This window comes from Trachinotus anak, unplaced genomic scaffold (genome assembly GCF_046630095.1).
Source record: "Trachinotus anak isolate AG129_WGS33_773 ecotype Australia unplaced genomic scaffold, CSIRO_AGI_Tana_v1 ptg000039l, whole genome shotgun sequence".
Classification (NCBI taxonomy): Eukaryota; Metazoa; Chordata; class Actinopteri; order Carangiformes; family Carangidae; genus Trachinotus; species Trachinotus anak.
In genome coordinates, this window is record NW_027273890.1 from 2,947,184 (window position 1) to 2,967,224 (window position 20,041).

The 20,041-nt window shown below is 40.4% G+C and overlaps 1 protein-coding gene across 1 annotated transcript in view; it reads right to left on the reverse strand.

Moving 5' to 3' along the window:
- Window positions 1-232: 232 nt before the first annotated feature.
- The window catches only part of LOC139614912 (polycystin-1-like protein 2), a 32,908-nt gene continuing 13,099 nt past the window's right edge, over window positions 233-20,041 (reverse strand). Inside the window, exons 22-40 of the mRNA XM_071472586.1 lie at window positions 19,902-20,003; window positions 18,793-18,971; window positions 18,538-18,684; window positions 16,929-17,128; window positions 16,380-16,615; window positions 16,093-16,240; window positions 14,195-14,435; window positions 13,000-13,240; window positions 12,773-12,869; window positions 12,537-12,671; window positions 11,068-11,253; window positions 8,952-9,282; window positions 8,474-8,607; window positions 8,237-8,364; window positions 6,944-7,104; window positions 5,722-5,932; window positions 5,187-5,288; window positions 4,940-5,071; window positions 233-1,022 (exon numbers count right to left, since the gene is read on the reverse strand). Coding sequence (XP_071328687.1) covers window positions 819-1,022; window positions 4,940-5,071; window positions 5,187-5,288; window positions 5,722-5,932; window positions 6,944-7,104; window positions 8,237-8,364; window positions 8,474-8,607; window positions 8,952-9,282; window positions 11,068-11,253; window positions 12,537-12,671; window positions 12,773-12,869; window positions 13,000-13,240; window positions 14,195-14,435; window positions 16,093-16,240; window positions 16,380-16,615; window positions 16,929-17,128; window positions 18,538-18,684; window positions 18,793-18,971; window positions 19,902-20,003 — 3,315 coding nt within the window. The 3' untranslated portion in view covers window positions 233-818. The remainder of the gene's footprint in view (window positions 1,023-4,939; window positions 5,072-5,186; window positions 5,289-5,721; window positions 5,933-6,943; window positions 7,105-8,236; window positions 8,365-8,473; window positions 8,608-8,951; window positions 9,283-11,067; window positions 11,254-12,536; window positions 12,672-12,772; window positions 12,870-12,999; window positions 13,241-14,194; window positions 14,436-16,092; window positions 16,241-16,379; window positions 16,616-16,928; window positions 17,129-18,537; window positions 18,685-18,792; window positions 18,972-19,901; window positions 20,004-20,041) is intronic.

Below are 20,041 nucleotides of genomic sequence, written 5' to 3' on the forward strand. Positions count from 1 at the left end.
AAGCAGCTACAGTTGGTGTTAGAGGAAGAGCTGCAATCAACAGGCTGCTTTACTGTGCCCTGAGCTGTCATGTGAGAAAAACTACTTGTGCCATACGTAGCATTAAATCAGATCATTGGTGTAATTACTATTGATGTGACAAACAAACACATTTGTTTGGCTGCACTGTAAAACAGATGAATCAGTTTCTCTTCTGTGGACAAAGGAGCTGTTCAACAAGTCATAGTGGGCACATTCATTTATTCAATGCTCACAAACATATATATCCTATATATAAATATAGTAAAACAAACACATAACATGCATTAAAACAGGCCAGTAGGTGTGTATATTTACTCATGTGATACAATATGTTTTTATTTTACAAGGTGAAACATGCTTCAAATTCACATTAAATTGTAAATTTTATTTTGTTAGTTTTAGTTTCATCAGTATTTAAACCATTTCTGTCCATACAGCATCTTTTTAGGGTTAACTTGTCTACACTTCGGGCTTTTATTAATTTATTTTTCAATTTAATTTTACATTTTGCACATGTGTTTGTGTCAAGAGACGCGCATAGCAAAGTGCACAACCTGATTTTCATGGATCCAGAGTATGCTCTCTAAATCAACATTTTATTCACACCAGCAAACAGCACTTTAATTCTGTATGTGATAATTATCCAGCACACCACACTCACCAATCAGCACAGCAGGCCTCTGACCTCCCAGTGAGGAACAAGCAAAAAAGAATGAACATGAACACATTAGCATGTGGATATATAGTGCAGACACAATATTCAAAACACTCGAACATCACAACATAAAGCTATGTCATTAAGATTTTGCCGAATTGTCAGATGTCTGAAAAATATTGACATCAGCTGAATTCCCAGGAATATTTCTGCTGTTGTTAAGGGTCGGGCCACTGCTGCCGTTCACGTCAGGCTCCTGGGAGTCGCTTGTATCTTTATACCTGATCCCAAAAAGACTGCAGATTTTCGTCAGCATCAAGGTGACGATCTCCTCCTCATCTGAGGGCTTGGTAAGAGAGGAGAGACAGCAAAATTATTTTTTGAGTACCAACGTTGAAGAGAAGCTCTTGACGTTAGTCAGTGGAATCAACTGATCATGTAAGATCTCAGTTCGTGCCTTCTGTGTGAAATAGAGACGTCTCAAACTGGGAGTGCAACTCAGTTCTTGTAGTTATACCAAAAATACCACAGGGAATAACAATGAAACAATTTATTCTATTACAGTGACATTTCACAAATGGACCATGGCTTTTGTAAAAATAATGTTTTTTTTTTCATGCTGCGAATGAAGGGAAGGAGTCACACTCCTGCTCCCGACTGACTCCCATTTGGTTGTGGATAATGTGCTCAACCAATAAAAGAAAGCTGTGATGAAAACCACGCCGTGTAAACGCGGTATTAATAATTAATACTGAGAAATGAGATTGAAGACAACTTGCTGGAACATCCACGACTCTGCAGCTCCTGTGCAGCTGGTTTTAATATTTAGTTTCTGCTCATGTGCTGCTGATGAGGGAAAGATGAATATTCTTTTATAACTAAACTGCACCACGACGTTACTGTGTTAATACCTCTGGGTTACACGATACTTCCTCATTGTAAAAATAATAATAATAATCAGCCTATTTGTGGAGCACCTTTAAAAACAGGGTTTACAAAGTGCTTTGACAGACAATTAAAAAGACAATGGTAGTCAAAAGCAGCAGAGGGAAGGCAAACAATATATTACAATGTAAAGAAGGAGGGAGCACAACCACACACACATACACAGTAACAACAGTAACAACAGTAAGAGATAATAAAAAGATAAAAAGAAAAAAGAAAATAAAAAGACAACATCACATAAAAGCAAGTCTATAAAAACAGTTTTTAGAATTCATTTAAAAGAGGTTCCAGCCTTATTTCCTCAGGCATGTTGTTCCAAAGTTGTCGGGCCCTGATGGCAAAAGCACGGTCACCTTTAGATTTAAGCCTTGACTTTGGAACAGCCAGGAGGGCCCCGCCCCTGATCTAAGGCTGCACACTGGTTCATATGGGGTCAATAATTCTGTAATGTAGCTCGAGGCTTTAAAAGTGATGAGTAAAATCTTAAAATCAATTCTAAAATGAACAGGGAGCCAGTGAAGGGAAGCGAGGACTGGGCTGCTGAGATGTTGTAATGCCATTAGTGTAGAGATTATTAAGAGCTCTGCCAACCCTCCCAGGCGTCTGAAATTAATTCCTCTGATCACAGGATAGATGACATCACCAAACTCACTGCACTTGAAACGACAAAGTTGATTGAATCGTCTCAGACTGAAGCAACAAATCTAACAGGAGATCTAACAGGTCAGAGCCTCAGCAGCTTCTTATCCAACACTTTCTAACCTCTGTCATCGTCACACACCTGCAGCCTCATTAACCCTCCTAATCCTTTCCCTCCTTTGCCTTAGACTTTTTTAAACAACAATATTTCATGTAATTTAATATTTCCAGAATAAAGGTCTCTCACAATGGACACGTGCCCTTTTCACATTTAAGCACAGCTGCAGATTATTAAATTCTCACAATCACAATGGGACACTTGAACAGCACAGAGCTGCCATTAGTGTTTTTCTTAATGTGACAAGTCAAAATGGTTTTTATTTAATGTTAAATAAATAGGACATCATTAAATCATGTATAAGAATATGTCCCCAGCCACCATGACAGACCCCCGGCCTATTGTGTCTATTGGCCCTGTTGTCTTTTTGTTTTTCATTCTTATCTTTCTCTGAGCAAAACTTCACAATCGAAATACTGCAAGCTAATTCTGAATTCAAATTATTTAATCATCTCTTGGTTAAATTATGTATTTTACTCTACAATGATAAGGCTCCAAATTTAATTTATACTAATACTGAAAACCTGATAACTTTGCAGCTGCAAACAGCACCTCGAGTGGATGTCATTAATAGGAACTGCTGGCTGCTGCTGCACTTGTAGCGACCTAATTAATTTGCATGTTGGAATAAGTTTTAGGATCTTTGCTTACATATGACACCTGGAAAAGTTACAGCACCGCAGTTCTCCAGTCATTCTAACAGCGGCAGATACCTGGGGCTGTTCTGACCTGAGCAATGTTACTGGTCACTTAGTTTCATCTCATCATGCAGCTAAATAAAGCTGGTTGTAGCTTAAGATAGAGGAAATGGTCTGCAACAGGACATGATAAATGATAAATATAGAAGCTTTTGCTAAAAAGTATCATAAATATCCAGATAATAAGACTTTGATGCTGATGTTTCTCCATTGTCGTTTAATTTCTTTCATCTGTGTTTTCTCTGCTGGTGAAGAGGTGTGTAGATTAATTCAGGGAACTTTGATAACTGTAAAAATCCTCCGCTGTAATAATTTCCCTGTCACAACCGGGCAAGGACTCTGGACGCAGGTGCAGGATGGTTTCCAAAAAAGGTCTTTATTTTTAAATCAGGCTCAGCAAACAAAAAACGCTCCTGAAAAACTGGAGGGACAAAATCAAGGAACTAGAAATAAAACCAAAAGGAACAAGATACCGATTGGGTTCGGCGCTGTGGAAGGCTAGATCGTCGTGAATGAATGTCGACATAAACGACACACTGGCACCAGACAAGGGGAGACGCAGACTCTTAAACACATGGTAATAGGGGACAGGTGGAAACAATCAAACAATCAAACCAAGACACACAAGGGAGGGCAAGTGACCTGAAACGAGAGGAGGATTACTCTTTCAAAATAAAACAGGAAATGACAAGACAAGACATGGAGACAGGACAAAAACCAACATGACCTCACCGCGGTGTGACATTCCCACACTATGGTTTCTGTGGTTGCCATGGTCACATCGTCAGTGAAGGTTTTGTGGTTCATTATATCCTCTTTTGCTTCTATTCTTTGCTCCCCACAGTTAATCAGATTTTTTTTCCTGTGCTTGAAAAACATCACAGTCATGAAATAGTTGTTGGAGCACACCAGAGACTGTTGAAGCAGACCTGAAATGCTTTCTGTGGTTTTCAGAGTAGACTGTAAACTAAATAGGATTTTAGGGAAATGGCAAAACACAGGAGTATTAATCAAATCAGGTTTATATACTCTAGTTGTCACGGCCAGGTAAGATCTCATTCCTGGTGTTTCCCTCTGTGTTCCCCTTCCTGGTGGTTCTCCCTGTGTGTGTGTGTGTACCTGGGTGTGGCTATCTAGCTTCCTCCTCCTGTTATCTGACCACACCTGGTTCTCATCAGCTGAAGCCTGCAGTATAAAGACCTGCTCCTTCCCTCCACTCGTCTCGAGTTTGTTCTGCTACTTGTGCTTGGGCCAACTTCCTACTTCAGCTGATTCCTCCTGCTTGTGTTTTCCTTGGATTAATCCTGGCTGTGTCTGGAATCACTCACTACTCCATATACAATCCACTTTGCCATTTTGTGCTGTCTGAATGTATAGTGCAAATTATTACACTCTATATAGTATCCCATAATGCACTGTGAAAAGTAGTGTACAACCGATGGTCACTAACCAATTGTCTGAAAGTGTTTTCCTTTTTTTATCCTCTTCATAAAAACTCCCTAGATGGTGAGTTAGGAGCAGTGAGCGAGTGAGTGATTTTTGGATTTAACCCCCGTGTTTCTTTGTGCCTCAGATCACTGTTCCTGGACTTCCTGTTTTGTCTGCTCAGCTCAGCTTCTTGTTTGTCCCCTCTGCCTGAAGATTTTCACCCCAGCTGCCACAGACCAGACCCAGTCCTGACTCCCTGCCTGTCATGGTCCAGCGTTCAAAGACTCACAGCTCTCTGTGTTTGGGTCCTAAATGAATGTCCTGTATGTGTTTGCCTTAATCACGATGGTATTTAACAATATGATTCAAAGAAGAGATTTGATTTGTATTTTAGGTCCAAAAATCTTGTTTAAAATGACTCCTGATCATTTTTACCTTGTGATATATCTGCTCCTGGCTGAATGCAGCAAGGATCACTGAAATGAGGAGGTTGAGCAGCACAAACGTCATGATCACGATGCAGGAGCCAAAGAGTAATCCACCAAGCAGGAGGTTGTAGTCAAAGACCTGGAAAATTGTCAATCAGTCATTCTGTGCTAAACATTTGGCAGTATGTCCTCATATTTAAGTCCTTCATATAGCAACAATATTTATTTGGTGAATAGGGGAAGATCTCACTCACCTCATCATAGTTAAACATGCCAATCTGCAAGTTGATGATAGTGATGAGGGAGTCCGCTAAAGTTTTATAAGAGGATAGCTTCCAGCCATAAATCAGGTTGCACTAGAAGAAGAACGACCCTTAATCAACAGGAGGAATCATTTCTGTTCATCGAGCCCTCAGTTTCAATTAAATAGATAACTTTGAATATAATGGACTGAGGGTAGGTCATATATTTCCATTTTAAGCATAGAGAATATGTACTGTAAAAGATTAAATCAGATTAAAACTAATGAACATATTAAGCACAACCTCAGCCTGGACCACCATCATCACTCTGCTATAACCCCAACACACACACAAAGGAAGGGACTGGTAAATTCTGTAGCCTTACGACTTCTATGTTAATCTTAAAAATGTCTGAAAATCATTTACATACAGTAGTTCTGACCATGACAATGAGGAAATTGCAGTGACTTAATATTCCTTCGCATGTAATGAATAACAAACACTGATCTAAAAGGGGCAGATCTCAGTAAATGGACAAGATACTCACCACAAAGGCATAAGCTATGAACAAGATCAAAATGATCAAAAGGAAGCCGGATATATCAGTCCAGGCTCGCTGCAGTGTGGCCGTGATCATGTTCATCTTGGGGTTCAGTCTGAGCAGGTGCCACAGTTTGATGGTGGCGAGCAGGACCACGAAGGCGATGAGGCTCTGCAGCACCGAGTCTGCGGTGGCCGTCTCGTAAAAACTGGCAAATCTGCACAGTCAAGATGAAAGATAAATCCACAGCAGCGGAAGAACTGCTCAGATCCTTTTGTCAAGTAAAAGTACCAATACAGCAAAATACTCCACTGGAAGTAAAAGTCCTGCACTAAAGAAGCATTATCAGCAAAGTGTACTGAAGTATCAAAAGTATAAGTACTTGTTCTACAATAAAAGGCCCCGTTACTGATATATTGTTTCTTAGATTCTTAATACTAATGCATTTGTGCATAAGCAGCATTTTATTCCTGTAGCTGGTTCAGGTGGAGCTCGTTTTAAAAACTTCACAGTTTAGTCCAACCTATGGGTCAAGGCCCCTCCAGTGGGTCATAGGAGATAAATCTGAAGGGTTGTGAGATGATTAATAGGAATTTTAATAGGGATCTTGTGAAGCACTGGATAATTTTACCTCACTGAGACTTAAACTGTTATTTAAACGAAACCATCAAAGAGGGAAAGGTCTCTTTGGTGGAACTGCTAACAATTCATTGACATCTTTAATGTGACACGCTGCATGCTGCTTTTTGTAAGGCAGCACATGCTGAAAAGCTTTGCAGCCACTGGTTTAATCTTTCACAGTACTTAATATTTTAAACGTTTTATAATATGTTTTTTTAATGTAATATTTTAATCTGAAAAGCAACCAGAAACTGTAGCTCTTAAGTAAATATATTTCCCTCTGAAATGGAGTCGAGTAGAAGCATAAAGTAGCAAAAAATGGAAATTGGAGTTATAAGTACCACATGATTGTACTTGAGAGTGTGCTTGAGTAAATGCAGAGGCTATGAAAAAAAGAAGAAGAGCACCATCAAAAGACACAAAATAGCACAATGACTAATGAAGGAGACATGAGAACAAACAGGTAGGGCCTGTCTAACAAGCATTCGAGAGAAAACACCTGATCATAACTTAAAGCCCACTGCAGCTTCATTTGTGAACATGTGGGTTTTTAATGCCATATCTAAAAATAAAGCATAAGCTTTTAACACAGTAATGTTAGTCTCACTGGTGTTTGTTGTTATGGTAGTAGGTCATATCACGGTTCCCAAGCAGGGTCCTCTTGATAAAGATGGCCATGGCGCTCCAGCTCAGTAAGATGATAGTCAACTCCAGAAGGTTCCACTTGCTCCTGAAGTAATTGCACCGCTGCTGCTTCATTAATTTGCCCTTTTATAAGAGAAAGGACTGTTAGGACTGACATATGTAACACAACAGGAGGCAGTTTACGTGCAGGATGCTGCTTTTGTTCCATTAATGTCATGTTTGTTGAAATGGTCATTTGTAAATATGTGAAACAGCTTCCACTAAAAACTCACTTTTTCAAGTTAAATACAAGCATTTTAAATAATTTACTTACATAACACATATTCATAAAAAAAAAAAACATGTTTACAGAATTGGATCATATTCATATTAAAAAGACTTGGTGCTGTTTTAACCACTGTTGGTCTCCTGTTCAGTATTTATGTAACTTTAATAAAATCATAGTGGTTGTAGATGCTTATTAACAGCAATGAGGTTTAATACGCTGTGTATTTATGTGACACCTGATGAGACTTTGATCTTAATGCTGTTTGATATCCCAACTTCTAGGTGAACTTCAGAGGGGTGTGCAAAACATCAAAAAAAAAACCAAAAACATTTGGTCTAAAGCAGTTTTAAAAGAAAGACGGTATATGAACAACCTATGGGTCTTCAGACCGTTACACAGTAACGGTCTGAAGGGCTGAAAGGAAGGAAACACAATGGTACCTTCCTGTCTCAGAAATTACAGTTAATGGTGAACAGCTCAGAACATAAACTAAAATGGCTCTGAAGAGAAAAAAGAAAACATACATTCATTTAGATATGACTCAGTGCTGCACTACAAAATATTTTATGGACGAAAATAACATTGCAGAGAAGGTTAATGCAATTATCCTCACAACACAGTAGCTTCAAAAGCTGTTTGACTTCAAGTCAGTCTCTCTTATATTAATAATTCTTGTTAAAATGATTCCTGCCATTAATAACAATGGCATGTTCTGGGGAAAAGTTGGTCAGGGAACCCAAAAAGTATCTATATGCAGCACGCTCCATTCAAATCTGACATGACAGAATTCATGTGGACAGACTAATGAGCCCCGCCTGCGCACTCTGAGGTCAGCCTTGAGTTTGATAAGCCCTCAGGAAGCATAAAAGAACCTCTGCCAGTCTCATTAAATGTCTGGATTCAAATCCAGGAGATGCATTAGTAGCAAAGAGCCAAAGCATTAATAGGACTAGGACCACATTCTGTAGAATTCATGTTAGTGTTTACCTGCAGGAACATATAATAGAGGATGAAAAGGAAGTATATGATCTCAGCAGCCATAACGAAGATGTGAAATCCACCGGTCGATTGGTAAAGACGAACAGTCTGCAGCTCGCAGTGGAACTGAAATGCCCCTGTGAAAACAATGGGAGCAGTTTTATTCAGATTCATGTAGTTGATGTGGTGATAACGTCTTTAACACCGCTGTAAATGGATAACGATAAGGAAAACACGCAACCTCACCAACAGCCGTGGTCTCCAGCAAGAGCGTGACGATGCAGAAGAGGTTCACGTTAGCATTGTAAACGGTGAACTCTACAAAGACCGCCCGCGTGTACATATCCAGCCATTTGTTCCTGGACAGGTACTCAAGCGTGCTGTGGATGAAGTACACAAGAACATTTATACTGTACTATCTTTAAGTGTTACACTTGTGGTCAAATTGTATTTTTCACACGAGCCACAAAATAGATTTTTTTACCTAATCATACTGTGTTTTCACTGGGCATATAATCATGGCTTTGATAAATCTGAGGGTCACTGAACTAATATGAGAAGCCAGGAGCAAAAATGAATACAACACTTGCACAATACAGACAAATTGAAGGTAAAACCTCAGTAAATGAGTGTAGAAACAAATTGAATGCAGATGCTTCCACACAGTTGCACTGCCTGGTAAAGCTTCTTGTATTGATGCAGTCCAGTTTGCTTATGTAAATACCTGCTTGCATTCTGTAAATCTGGGCCAAGCTCCGCTACATAGCCACCTCCCCTGTAGAGCACATTTTTTCCCCAGACAGGGTGAGCCCTGAGCTGAGCCTGTGTCTGGTACATCCAGGGGCTGGAGGGGCTTGTAGAGACATTGCCCCCCACAGAGTGGTTCCAGCCAGTGGTATAGGAGCCCATGTCCTCCACCTCCCATGAGTACAGCGCGTTGCAATCTGGCACAAACTGCAGCATGGAGTCTGAAATCTTACAGGAGCTCTTCTGCACTCTCAACTGACGAAGACGGGCATTCCCCACTAGCTTGGAGTTTCCATCTGTGATAAATCCTGGAACAAAGCATTTCACGGTTTCTTTGTTAAATTTTTCACAGGTCAGTGCAGAATGAAAGTGACGTTAAGGTTTGTGGTCTCAGAGGTTTCAGAGATATTCACAACTATCAATATTTGTCATTTGTGCTTGTTACTTAATGATGTTGATGGTTGTCATTTGGGGTAAAACAATAAAATCAGAACACAAAAGTGGGAACTGATGCAAGACTGGGTTAACTTTACCCAGTACCAATGGATTGACTAATGTTTGACCCAGCATTGGTGGTATTTTTTTATATTACTGCTCTCATATTACTGATTTCCCTCAAAACTGATGTGCATTAAGGGGTTGACACTGTGAATTCTGAGTGATCCAGTCGTGTCTGTGTGGACTGTTCAGGGTATTATCAGATGTCATATTTAGTTATGATACAATAATTTGTCACAGACTAATCTGATGCTAAAATCAGGCTTAAATCTGCACAGCATTTGCTGCACTGCAGACATACAAAGCTGCAAAGGATACACACCTTATGAACAATTATCAAAAAATACTGACATGTAAGTTTATACAAATTGAGAGCAGATTGTAAGAGCACCTAACTAATATATAAATAAGTAATATATAAATGCCTACACTAAAAAACTACAATAACACTAACTATTTAATAACTGTAGATGCAAAAGAGGTTTCTTCAATTGATAATCAGCCACATTAACAATCAATAGCCGGTTAATCATTAATAAATAAAATAATTATTATAATTTATATACAATTTATAATCATTAAAAAATTGTGAAATACGATGGTCATTCTAACTGCTGATGTGAATATCACATCAATATTCACCACAGAATCAGAGTAAATTTTAAAAACAAGCGAAGTACACACCATGGTACTTCAATTATAAATCAAACAACACAAAATAACGACTCTGTTTAAAACTCCAGAGCTTCCACCCCCGTCTGTTGCTATTCAGCGATTTGTCAGACAAAGTCTTTGGTATTAAACTTCCAGGCTACACATGAACATATCTAATTAAAATAAAGTCTGACCCATTTTTTGTTCATAACAATGGTTGTAACCTTCAAAAGAAAATAACTGGTAATGCACCAAATAAGCATGAAACAAGTTATGCCAATCTCTCCACAGCTGCAGCCAGTTTTACTGGTTTTACGTAATATAGTGAACGAGGAAGAAATTCCCTCAAGGCATCACTGAAATGCTGTGTTGACAAAGAGACGGACAGATGGACAGGCTGAACACATTATGCCTCCGGCTGTTGCTGTTGGCCAGAGGCATAAAAAACATTTAAAAGTTTTTGTTTTGACACAAGGCAGTGCAAATCCACTTAATTCACTTCACTTACTAAGAAAAGGAAACAAACTCTTTTTAGCAAACTGTTTCCATCTGTTCCATCTGTCTAATACAACATTCTGGCTTTGCATCATAACAACAGAGGATTAAGAGTTGCACTGTACCAAGCAGTGTCTGTTGAGGATGTCCTGACATAACATTATTGCAATGGTGAATGAATATATAGTAAAAGAGCTGTTTTTGTAATGTAAGAGTTCACGGTTGAAAATGCTGAAATTGGAGAAATTTAAATGGTTTTTATTTACCCTGAACAGGACTGATGTAGAGAATGAATTTTCTTTGTGAATAAGATCTGCCAGGATGCCATTTTCAATCATGCACAAAACATCCGAATAAAAAAACACTCATGACGCCCAAAAGCTTTCTGTGAGTTATTTAGATGAAAACAACACGGCCTGATCCCTCCAGGAGGGAAGCATTTTTACCTGGATAAACCCCGTAGAGGTTACTGAGTACAGATGTTTTGGTCCATGTGAAAACGTCCCCAAGACTCATGCTGTCTGTGATCGGCCCGCTGAAGCTGTTCCGGATGTGCTGGTTTAGGAAAAAAGCATTGGGATCTCTCTGGCTGTGCGCCACCAGCAGCAACATCCACATAAACCCCAAGTAGGCTGAAACACCGAACACAATAAATGGACAGTGAAAGTTCTTCAAATTAACATTTGCAGAGACAGTTAAAATCAAAGCACACTAAGCAGCGGGCTACATGAAGCTGATGACTTTTGAAATCAAGAAGCGTTTTTACTTAACTTACTGTGATAATTGTGTTGATGCTATGTGTGTATTTTTACAGTAAGTAAACTAATGTTGTACAATGAGAGTAGTAGATATAAGATGACCTGGAGATGATAAAACGCACACTGAAGTTGTGAAACCTCACTAAACTGTCGCAGCAAAAGTCCCCCACCAAAGTCCCCAGGCAGGCAGAAGGGATCAGGAGTAACCTAGTATCCACAAGCTGACAGGCTAAGATGCACCGGGTCTCCTGTCTGACTCTGGTGCATGAACGAATCTGGCGAGTCTCTCTGGCATTCTTGGGCTCATGGGCTGCAGTGTGGTTGTGTGGGAAGTGTCATGCATGAGAGCTGGTACCAGCAGAAGCCAAGTCACATCAAGTGTAAACATATATTTCTATATACATGTGGTGCTGAAAGGTCTCAGCAGTGAGTGCACACTGTTAAGCTCCGGGGGGAGAGCTCGATTCAGTCAATCAAAACTTGTACTGCTTAAAGCTAAACTGTGTCACAGTCCTGGCTGAGAGTGTAACACTATTTAAGGTTGTAATGCTTTCATTTATATGGCTGGCAAGTGATTAGGTGACATATAAAAGCCGAATATGGAGAAGGTGAAAGCTTTCATCAATGGTGGCCCTCAGGGAATTGACATAGGGCTGTTTTACTTCAGGCAATACATGCCAGTGATTTGTATCAAATAACAGTAGAAAAGATTAGTTTGCTCATTTTGGGCCAGCACCAGCTCTACAGAGGAGAAAGACTGAGCCAGAAGCAGCGCTATGTGCCGCCCGTGGTGTGTGTGCAGGCATTGATTGGCAGCTTGTGTAGGCACCTCCCTCAGTGTTCCTATGGGTGCACCCTGGCAGATTTGTGCGGACAATAGAGAAAAGGCCAAACGCTGCTGCCACACCATGGCAACAAGGAGCGCATGCCAGGCAGCGCCCCCCAGGCTCTGCTAATTAAGGTCAGTCCCCTGACAGCCGTATGGGAGGGAGCACCTGACCACACACTGTAGCATCTTTAGTTCATGAGTTTCCATAGTAACACGAAGTCTTGCAGTATTTTTTTATTGAACTCTATCAATGGAAAACATTTGAACTGCGATTAACCTTCTCAACTTGCAAATCTTGTCTGCAAAAGAATAATCTGTTTCTGCTCACTCAGAATCTCCTTAAGGAGGGCGAAGGCTTTCTGCTCCATAATCCTGTTCCTCTTCATTTTCTCAATGTCTGCAGGAGGAGGCGGCTCATAGAGAGTCCTGTCCTGTCTCAGTATGTGTTGGTCCTTAAAATCACCTGTGGGTGAAGACACATTTGTTTCCTGTACAACCTGAACATTTTTGATGATCTCAGTCAAAATTTGATTTGACGCCAAGAAATTCCGTTTTTTTTGTTACCTAGATTTGAATCATGTCTTTCAAAGGCCACGTTTTGTAAATCTTCCTCATCAACTTTCTTTATTACAAGTGCAAAGAAGGCTGCAAGGCACAGCACCTGTGATAAGAGGCATGAACATAGGTGAATACAGATTTTCACTTCAAAAAGAATATTTGAGAATAAGCATTGATCATTATCATGTTGTGATTTTTGGTACTGAATGAGGAGGGAAAGACGTTCTTCTCACCTTCAATGGCTGAATGATGAGGACACTCTGAAAAAAGGAGACAATCATGGATACCAACCAGTTTATGGAACGTTCCTTCCCAAATTTCAATCCGTAAATCATCGTGAAATATCCCGACACAACGCTGGTAGCGATCACCAGCAGCCAGCCGACAAAAATGAACCACCAGGGTAAACCTCCGTGACAGCACGGCCTTTTCTTCTGACCACCGTCACCATCAGCGCTGTCTGCAGGGCTCAAGCTGTGAGTGAAAAGAGTCAAAGAACACCATTTACTTAAATATAGCTCTCTACTGAAGTACAAGATTTTAGATGGGATTTCTGATGCATTTACATCAGATTAACAGACACAAAAATCTAAAAGATATTAAGAGAGTTATACCAGTGGTTCTGCAAGTTGTAGCCTATTACCCACATACTGTGTATTTCTTCATAAATCATTCTGTGATTTTGACATTTTGTGACATAAGCTTATTTGCTGCTGTCTTGCTGAGAGGTACATGAAAGATCAATACCACTCTGCTGTCTGTATAGTACATCATGTCAGGAGCCAGTTAACTTAGCCTAGAAACAGACTGACATTTACAAGAGCCATTTACCCTGAACACAACAAGTTCACATCTACTATACAGGCATGAAAGTGGTATTGACCTGTTCATCTAACTCTCAGCAAATAAGGTTCTCAGAATATCAAAGAACTCTTAAGGTTCATGGAATAGACAGCAAATATGTTTATAGACCAGCTGTAAAATATAAAGAGGTTAAAATACTCTACCGGTGGTTTTGCAAGTTGACTTCTGTAGTTTTAACAAACCTGCCAGCTGGTTCCTGAAACTACCACCAAATCACCATTTTATCTTGGCGCACAAAGAAAACCACTTTACAAAGATCTGAAACATGTGGGATACAAGTGATCTATCATGGTAACAATATGACAAATATATGTTAATGTCAAATGTTATTACATTTGTGGGCAGGAACAATTTTACTCATAAGCTTTGAACACTTGACAGCAGCTACTGTCTCATCTTGAAAGACAAGATAAAGCAAACATAAAGGCCATTGATTATTCACTTTGTGACTTTCAGGATTCTGACGTACTCTGGGAGCTAAAAATAAATACACACAGTTTGTGGATAACAGATTAACACTTGCAGATCCACCACTGTGGTCTTTTTAATGAGGGACTTCTGTACTTCTTCTGGTTGGGTTCATCTGGGCTGCTGCAGCTGGATGTGAAGAGCTGATCTTTGAGGAAGCTCTTCATGCCCTGGACTTGCTGCAGAGCCTGGCTGTAGCTGTGTGGGGAGGGGAAGCTGGAGGGTCCCAGCAGGCTCAGCTCTTTGTGGATGTGACACAGCTGTGAGTACAGATACTGGGTTTTGTTGCTCTTCTTCTGAATGCCCTCCACGTTTGTCTCTAGATGAACATTGTCCGCTACAGATATAAATACAGCAGTTTGTGTGAAGATTAGACGCATGTTGTAAGTATCAGGCATTGATGCTTTGGTGACTCCATGGTAGAGCTTCTGCTAATAAAATGAATGTGGCTCCTTGAGCGACATTTCCACTCTGCTCCTGCTACATCTTTTTTCACACCTGTACAATTGCTGCAGGCATTTTTTGTGGAGAGGAAAACATTCTAAAATAAAATCTAGTGACCTGATCGTCTATGAGGGATTTCTTAACAGAGTAGTAAGAGTTTGTTCTGTGTACTCATTTAAACACAGGATCTTTTACTTTCTCCTCCAGGAACCAATTATGTCAGACTCTATGTCTGAATTTAAAACACTTCCTCTAAAATGAAAAATATTTCACATACTCCCGGACTGGAACAATGTCTGGGGTACTAGAGGGATGCTCTTTTTAAAGGATATCAATAATGACATGAGCTTCAAGCTCTGAAGGAAAGTTACTCTCTGCTTGCTCCTCTAAAGACATATGGAGTTCCCTTGAATGTTTTTCCACCTGTCCATCTCCTTGTTAGTCTTCCTAGCTCCAAATCCAGTGGGTGTGTTTCTCTGTTATATTCTTTGGGTGTTTACATAAGCAACCTGCTTAACAAACCAGACATGGGAGACAGCATAATCTCCTTGGCAGATAATAACAAAAGAAAAAGCCCAGAGAAGTGAAGCATTGCCTGCCTGTGTTTCTTTCACCTGTCTGTTAGATAAGCTGACACATAGTGGTGATGTCTGGACTCATTGTGAGCTAAATGGATGTTTACTACACTTCTTGGAAGTAACATTTGTGCACTTCCTCATTTTAACATTGATAAAATTATTGTTTAAAATCCAACAATTACACATGTTGTTGTTGAATGATGACGGGAAAAAAAACACTTAGGAAATATGGTCAGAATCTCCTCTTCCTGACATTTGTTAAATTGTGTCATAATTGCAGTATGAATTTGTGAGTTTTTGTGAGGTCACAGCGACCTTTGACCTCTGACCACGAAATTCTAATCAGTTCATCCTTGAGTCCAAGTGAATGTTTGTGTCAGATGTAATGAAATTCCCTCTCGGTGTTCCTGATATATCACATCCACAATAAAATGAGGTGACAGTGACATTGAACTTTGACTTTTGACCACCAAAATCTAATCACTTCATCGTTCACTTTGAATTTGAAGAGTTTACTGTATTGTATTATTTTGCGTGTGTTTTATGAGGTCACCTTTTGCCTTTGACCTCTAAAATCAGTTCTCTGAAGTGGATATTTGTACCACATTTGAAGAAATTCCCTGAAGGCATCACTGAGATAACAGCTTCACTAGAATGTGAAGGATGAACAGACAAACAACCCAAAAACAAAATGCCTCTGGTTGTTTCCAGGTCGGAGGCATAAAAGTAGAAGGTTTGCTGCAGGTAAAATACTTTTAAACTGTGTAGCGCCTGGAACTGAATTTACCAGAAACTGCATTTATAGCTTACAGAGTTGGCAGAAACCCTGAAGGGCACAGCTGAGGAGAACAGGCCTTAGACTGAGAAGAGGACAGGGCTTCAGCTCTCTATCACATCCACCGCAAAACAAACCCGGTAGCTGAAGCTGGACATGGTTGCAAAAGCTCTGTGTTTTTGACTGTGTGCTCTCACTGGTTTTGTTGTTCTGCCTGATGAACCCCTCCACCACAGAGAGGATGGCATTGATATCCACTTGTTGACCCGGCCCAAACTCGGGCTCTATGCGTGGGATGTTGCTTTTCATGGTCTTAGAGAGTGAATGGGCAATTCTTGTGATATCCTGAGAGAGAGACAACATTCAAATATTTGTATTCTCTATAAGGTAACATGTATACATCACATATACAAGTAGTTCATAGTTTATTCTATCATCTGGGTGCTGCTGCAGCATTTCACACAGAAAAACATGAAGCACCTACCTTGATGATTATGTCTAAAGTGACATTCGTGTTGGTGGAGGCAGTCTGTGAAGGAGGAGTCGGCAAAGTTTTCTCCTGCTCAAGGGCGGCTGTTTTTTTTGTTTTGCGCTTGCAACAAGACGTCTCCCGAGGACAAGTGTTTCTGAAGATACTAACAATGAGGATGTTCACCGGAAACATGATGAGTGAACTCTGAACTCCAACCATGAACTGTTGCCAGGTAAACTCAAAGTGACCTGGGAGCAGAGACAGTCAGCGAGAAAGAGAAGAGATCGTAATGGATGTGCACATCAGTTTGCTTTTGCTGTAAATTAAATTAACGAATAACTAAAGTAAGTATTTGTCTTAATATGTTGCTCCTGGGCTTCTTCTTATATATTCTAATGATTTATTTTTATAAACAGCTGTACAGCAAAGAACTGAACTTCACAAGGTTGTGAGGTAGAATACAGAAAATCCTTATAAAACTGTACATACAAAAGAGACAACCTAACAATACACTGGTTTTTTTCTCTGAGTAAAGTGAGCTCTAATGAAAACGTGCTGTACCCAGGTCCATGGTCTGCTCAGATGGGTCTGTCGGGATACCATAGAACATGATGCTGGTCAGCATTGTGCAGAGCAGCAGGGAGAAACAGCAGGACACCCTCTGCACACATGTGAAGGTGCTGCTCCGTGGTCGGCTGATCACAGAGTACCAGAGGTGCCCATCACTTAAATCTTTTGCTGTCTTCATGAAGAACAAATTACTGTAAAATAAAAGCAATAAGGGGTAAAACAGTGACTAAAGAACATTTTAATCCTACAAAAACTGCCAATTAGAGATGGATTAGTGTCACATTTTGATCTGTTGTCAGGCCATTTTATTGCAGCCAAATCTCAGCGTAGATCCATAATTATTTGACACCTGAGTGGACCCGAGACAGACCCATAAATCCTCAGTAAACCACCTCCTCAGTGTGTAGGCCGACTCCACTGGGCCAACTGACAGTTTGTTTTCCATTAAATTTCTTAAATGAGGTCGAGTTCATTTACTGCACATCATAAATCAGCATGAATCCAAATATGAAATATATAAAAAACAGCATACATTGATTTAATCAGGTATTAATTTTGCACCCTCCTGCTGAATATTTGAATTTCAATTTTAAAATGCCTTCTGAAAATCCTGTTAGGATTAGACCCCCCTGGGCCCTTGTTTTCCTCATGTGTTCCTGTGTTTCCCTCTCCGCTGGTGTTCATCCCCAGTCTGTCTTTTGAGTCTGTTAGTGTGTATGTGTGTGTAGCTGGCCGTGGCCTCCCGGTTTACTGTTCCCACCAGTTCTGCCTCTGCGCCTGTCTCCAATCCTCCTCATCAGCTTCACCCTCTGCAGTGTTTAAGACCGGCTCAGCCCTCCACTCTTCTCCAGATTGCACAGTTACCTACCTCAGTATCACGTCCGGCTATTTTGACTCTTTTCCCTGTTTTAAACTCAGTGTTTTTTCACTGAATCTCTTAATGCCCCAAGTTTGGTGCCTCTGCTACCCTGCCTGTCCGTCTGCCTGCCCAGCTACGTGAGCTTGTCGGTGTTCTGGAGGATCTACGGATTCAGACCCGCCATGACCCTCAAATCCCACTGCCACCTGCCAGCCTGTTTCCCCCCGGAATCCATCTGGAGTCCCCTGATCACCTGTCCCTGCACCTGTCTCCCTGGACTTATTCCCCACCTGTCCCCAACTGCTGTTTGTCTGCATAACTTTACAAACCTGTGTTCTGCTTGTGGGTCCTGAAAGAGAAAACTTCTAAACCTTACAAATCTGGCTCAGTTTAACCAAAAATAAGTATTTATTGCAAATGTTTCCATTTAGATTTGCATGTCTGCATCTCTTGTGACACAAAATGCACAGTGTTGATAGATATTTGAAGTGTTGGTAGCCTCTGTGAATAGAGGGCAGGGCTCAATTGAAAGGTCTGATTTGTTGTGCTGGCTTCCATTTTTTAAAAATCAACCTTGCAGTAAATTTGCCATCTTTCGAGCCAAGATCCACACCAGTTATTGCTTTTCATTTGCATTTGATTCATGCTCGTCATTCAAATCAAAAATCCACCTTCGGCTTTCACATAGAGCTTTAAGAGGTGCTTGTGTGTAGTTTTGCTCCCCATGTGCCTGTAGCTTACCTGAACCTCTTCAAATCCATCTCTGTTGAGACAGGAAAAACTTGATCAATGGAACAATCACCCATGTCTATAGCCAGCCAGGAGTTGCATAGAAAATGCCATTTCTGGTTCGTCTGTAAATCCTGCACCATGACGTTACCTACATACCTGAGAAAAAGCAGCCAGTGTAAATGAGTCAGCATTCTAGCTCATAACTACATTAGAAGAAATATCACAACACAATACATAGATTTCAAGGATGTTTATTTTGCCTACCAGGCAGGATAGCTCCCTGAGTTGTTGTGCCACAGCCGGACGCCCTGCAGGTCTCCCAGGGAGAAAGGTGTAGTTAGCAGGAACATGTCCACATCGCCTCTCTCAAACACACATTTCTTTGGATCAGTCAGGTGGTGCGGCTCGCTGTTTCCATCTGCACCCAGCAGGGTTATTGTCACCTAAAACAGTTCATACTCTGCGTGTTGAAAGTGAAAAGTTCATCACAGCAATAAATGCACTTACTTCCACTTTCCAAGTAGAAATTGCAGTTGTTTTTTTTTTTTAAACCACATGACAGTATTCACTTTTCTTTTACCTTTTGTTCTCCATCAAATCCACAAAAATAGGACTGACGTACAGCTGATAAGCAGCCATCTATTTCCCAGTTAAAGATCTTGATTGAATTTCAGCACAAGTTAAATGAAGCGCACAGTTGTGTTATTTCAGGCAGAGAACTGACGTTACACATGTGTTGGCTGAGTGCAGGTGACATTATAACCTAACAATCAGTGAGTTTTCAACCGGGAAAAAAAAAACTGAGATGGAAAAGTTGGTGTATTGAGAAAAAGCAAAAAGCGACAAAGTGCAACAGAAACACACTAAACCAATAAATCATTACATACATGAAGCATGTGACTTCAGCAATGCTCCATGGAGCGCTGAAGAGACTCTAACCAACCTGAAATTAATACAGGAAACAAACCTAAATGCCATATTTCCATCATGTTTTCTTCATTGTTTTTCATTGTCCCCCCCCCCACCCCCCCAAGCTGTTTATGTTGACAAACCAACTCCTATTATTACAATAACAGTAGATAGAAATGTCAATTAATTTGTTTGTTTTGCAGATTTTCTCTTTCTGGAAACTGCTCATTTGTTCATATCAACATTGTTTGCTGCAGCAGCTCGCTCCACCACCCCAACCTCCTCCTCATCTGCAATTGTGTGTTGAACTGAGATTTATGTTCATGCTTATTAAGGGAGGATTAGCCGTCTCCGCAGAATCCTTGTTGCTGTGAAGATTCTTTGAGAGCTCCCTCAAAGTGCAGAGAGTTTGTCACTAAATCTGACAGTATTATATATAAACGTTGAACTAAAAACACATTTACCTGAGAAGAAGTGGAAGCTCCTCTCCGGTGCCCAGTGCTAACACTTAACAGGTAGCGGTACTCGTCCATGGGGTCGTTGTCCTTCAGCACCGTCACCTTCACCTGCGAATTAGCCAATGAACAGAAAATATTCCCTAAAA